Below are 4,113 nucleotides of genomic sequence, written 5' to 3'. Positions count from 1 at the left end.
TGGTCAAGTATGACGTCAGCCATGCAAGCGCACTCCCAGTAATCCCAAAATGATTTTCCAGCCTATCAAGTAGAATATGATGATCCACTATATCAAATGCAGCACTGAGATCGAACCGTAGTGGTTATTATTTTATTATTAGTTATTTATTTTTAACGAATTTTCAAAATAAAAAAAAAACAAAACTTTTCATGTCATTATGGGGTGTTGTGAGTACAACCCCTGGCAAAAATTATGGAATCACCGGCCTCGGAGGATGTTCATTCAGTTGTTTAATTTTGTAGAAAAAAGCAGATCACAGACATGACACAAAACTAAAGTCATTTCAAATGGCAACTTTCTGGCTTTAAGAAACACTATAAGAAATCAAGAAAAAAAATTGTGACAGTCAGTAACGGTTACTGTTTTTAGACCAAGCAGAGGGAAAAAATATGGACTCACTCAATTCTGAGGAAAAAATTATGGAATCATGAAAAACAAAAGAACGCTCCAACACATCACTAGTATTCTGTTGCATCACCTCTGGCTTTTATAACAGCTTGCAGTCTCTGAGGCATGGACTTAATGAGTGACAAACAGTACTCTTCATCAATCTGGCTCCAACTTTCTCTGATTGCTGTTGCCAGATCAGCTTTGCAGGTTGGAGCCTTGTCATGGACCATTTTCTTCAACTTCCACCAAAGATTTTCAATTGGATTAAGATCCGGACTATTTGCAGGCCATGACATTGACCCTATGTGTCTTTTTGCAAGGAATGTTTTCACAGTTTTTGCTCTATGGCAAGATGCATTATCATCTTGAAAAATGATTTCATCATCCCCAAACATCCTTTCAATTGATGGGATAAGAAAAGTGTCCAAAATATCAACGTAAACTTGTGCATTTATTGATGATGTAATGACAGCCATGTCCCCAGTGCCTTTACCTGACATGCAGCCCCATATCATCAATGACTGTGGAAATTTACATGTTCTCTTCAGGCAGTCATCTTTATAAACCTCATTGGAACGGCACCAAACAAAAGTTCCAGCATCATCACCTTGCCCAATGCAGATTTGAGATTCATCGCTGAATATGACTTTCATCCACAGTCCACGATTGCTTTTCCTTAGCCCAATGTAACCTTGTTTTTTTCTGTTTAGGTGTTAATGACGGCTTACGTTTAGCTTTTCTGTATGTAAATCCCATTTCCTTTAGGCGGTTTCTTACAGTTCGGTCACAGACGTTGACTCCAGTTTCTTCCCATTCATTCCTCATTTGTTTTGTTGTGCATTTTTGATTTTTGAGACATATTGCTTTAAGTTTTCTGTCTTGACACTTTGATGTCTTCCTTGGTCTACCAGTATGTTTGCCTTTAACAACCTTCCCATGTTGTTTGTATTTGGTCCAGAGTTTAGACACAGCTGACTGTGAACAACCAACATCTTTTGCAACATTGCGTGATGATTTACCCTCTTTTAAGAGTTTGATAATCCTCTCCTTTGTTTCAATTGACATCTCTCGTGTTGGAGCCATGATTCATGTCAGTCCACTTGGTGCAACAGCTCTCCAAGGTGTGATCACTCCTTTTTAGATGCAGACTAAGGAGCAGATCTGATTTGATGCAGGTGTTAGTTTTGGGGATGAAAATTTACAGGGTGATTCCATAATTTATTCCTCCCATCTGTACAGCTTGCGGTCTGTCTGTAAGGAAATCCAGAACCCAGTTTCAGGTGGCAGTTGGGACACCTCGGTCAGACAGTTTTCCAATCATCTTTTTTGGGTGGATGGTGTTGAAGGTAGAGGTGCCACTCTACTCTGATTGACTATTACCCCCGCCACTCAAAAAACAAAACAAAAAAACAAAACAAAACAAAACAAAAATTAACAGAATGAAACAGAATGTGAATTTTTAACTTCTTAAAATATGTCAAGGTTAGCCATCTCTGAACTTCTGTGTCCCAAGAAAGTTCCCTGTTAATTTGAGGACTCTAGCAGTAATAGGATTGTACTTACTATGCTGAGCACAGACAGACGGATGGATGCATAGTCTTTGCAATAGTGGATGGCCATATTTGATGGCCTCGGGTAAAAATGAGTGTTGTTGCTATGTAGCTCAGGTAGCTCAGTGGGATAAGGAGTTCAACTATCAGTATGGAGTTTGATTCCTATCCACACTACATATCTCTGTCCTTGGACAAGACACTACATCTGCATGGTCTCCGTCCACCCAGCTGTAAATTGGTCCCCTTCTTGCCTCGGAAAGTCGGGTGATGCTCTGCTTCAGGCTACGGAATCCTTGGATAAGCACTCGCACCAATGGGTCTCAGGCCTATATAGGAAATCATCTTCTATATGAACTCGACTCACTTGTTTTTTTCATAGGTTGAACACTTTTTAAAAACAACTTAAATCAATAATACACAAACATTGACAGACTTCATAGGCATAATCAAGCTGTATTGTTTAATGAAAATACTTATTAGTTGAAGTCTACTTACACATTCTAGAATCAATCATGTAGCATGAATGTTCAGAATTTCGTAAACGCCTGAATTTGTATATTTTAACACTGACGCATGCTTCAATTTATTTGCTTGGGTTTCAGGCTGTGCTCATCGCTTTCAAGTTTTATGTTGACTATTTTTGAGTAATCATGCTAGAATCCTAACAAATCGACCAACAGACAAAAACGCTCACCTTCATGAGCATGTGACCACCTTTTAGCCTTTTTTTTTTTTTCCTGTGTGTAGTTGGTAGTTGTAATTAAATTCTTTGATGGATTTAACAAATAATCAACACTTGTGGAGCCTTTGAGTGTTGGGTCTGAGCCAGCGTCTCATGTCTGTAATCGGCAGAGACGACATCTTAACTTATGATTGTTTTTTTTTCTCCAAGAATCTATTCTAATGTACAGCTAATTAATATGTTGATTCTGTGTTTCCCTGCAGCTGTATTTTGTTTCATGTTCAGCGCTTTAGGAATCACTGCCGGAGCTCATCGCCTGTGGAGTCACAGATCCTACAAGGCCTCATTACCGCTCAGGATCTTTCTTGGTTTAGGAAATTCCATGGCGTTTCAGGTAGTCTGAACTCACGTGAATTTACTCGAAGCTGAGGTTGTTGAAATAACTGGCGTTTGCATTACGTTATAATCACCACAGTCTACGTTTTTTTTTTTACTGCATCTGACAGAACGACATCTTTGAGTGGGCTCGAGATCACAGAGTTCACCACAAATACTCCGAGACAGACGTCGACCCCCACAACGCTAGCCGAGGCTTCTTCTTTGCTCACATTGGCTGGCTTCTGGTGCGCAAACACCCTGATGTTATAGAAAGAGGTCGTAAGCTGGATCTCAGCGACCTGATGGCTGACAAAGTTGTGAAGTTACAAAGAAAGTAAGTATGTTTGGTTAATGATTGACTTTCTGGTTCACCTGACAGCTGACTACAGTAGAACCTTGAAGAAAAAAACTAAATTTAATAAATTTTGGAATAAGGATGTAACATAAAATGTGGAAAAAGTCAAGGGATGTGAATACTTTTCAGATGCACTGTAAGTGCTCATTCATTTCCAACATTCCAGGCTCCCTGAATGTTACAATGAAGATGGTAACAGATGAAAACTACACATCAGAAAATGGTTTTAACTGCCGTATATAAAGGAAAGAAAAAAGTAGCCTGTAATGGAATTATGAGTACTGAAAATAATTTATTTCAGAATACAGTAGAGATTTAACAATCAATCAGAACCACCACCATGGTCAGGAGCAGTTGACAATTGGTGTAATTATTGGGGTTTGGTTATGTGCCTTGTTGCTCCAACATTCTTGAAGTTGGTTACAAGAACCTCTGGCTATTTCTGTGATGCAAAGACATAACCCACTAGAAATTTTACCATAGCAAACAACACTATATGGTACCGATACCATGATAAAAATGTCTACCAATTCTAACTTGGCACAGCGCTTGGTACATTTTAGATCATCTGCCAGATGTGGGAATGCATGAACAGCTTCTGCTTGGAGCAATGTTTTAGTGAGTATCAACAAAAGAAGTATTACATCAACATGTTGCACACCAGCTGAAGTTGAACATCGATGCATCTGATGATTTTCGATGACACAGCCACA

At 39.0% G+C, this 4,113-nt stretch overlaps 1 protein-coding gene across 1 annotated transcript; it reads left to right on the top strand.

The window, feature by feature from the left end:
* The first annotated feature begins 2,871 nt into the window (after positions 1–2,871).
* On the top strand, positions 2,872–3,383 carry LOC117530557 (acyl-CoA desaturase-like). Its single transcript, XM_034193449.1, has 2 exons — positions 2,872–3,061; positions 3,174–3,383. The coding sequence occupies exons 1-2, from the start codon at positions 2,906–2,908 to the stop codon at positions 3,381–3,383; spliced, it is 366 nt and encodes a 121-aa protein (XP_034049340.1). The 5' UTR covers positions 2,872–2,905.
* Positions 3,384–4,113: the final 730 nt, after the last annotated feature.

The sequence above is a fragment of the Thalassophryne amazonica genome, chromosome 18 (assembly GCF_902500255.1).
Source record: "Thalassophryne amazonica chromosome 18, fThaAma1.1, whole genome shotgun sequence".
Taxonomy (NCBI): domain Eukaryota; kingdom Metazoa; phylum Chordata; class Actinopteri; order Batrachoidiformes; family Batrachoididae; genus Thalassophryne; species Thalassophryne amazonica.
The sequence above is the reverse complement of the archived record's forward strand: the minus strand, read 5'-3'. Positions and strand labels throughout refer to the sequence as shown.

Excerpts from the sequence above, each read along its gene's own strand:
- LOC117530557 (XM_034193449.1), top strand. The coding sequence starts at position 2,906 with ATGTTGATTCTGTGTTTCCCTGCAGCTGTATTTTGTTTCATGTTCAGC. Across the intron at positions 3,062-3,173 it reads GAAATTCCATGGCGTTTCAG|AACGACATCTTTGAGTGGGC; the intron begins GTAGTCTGAACT and ends TGCATCTGACAG.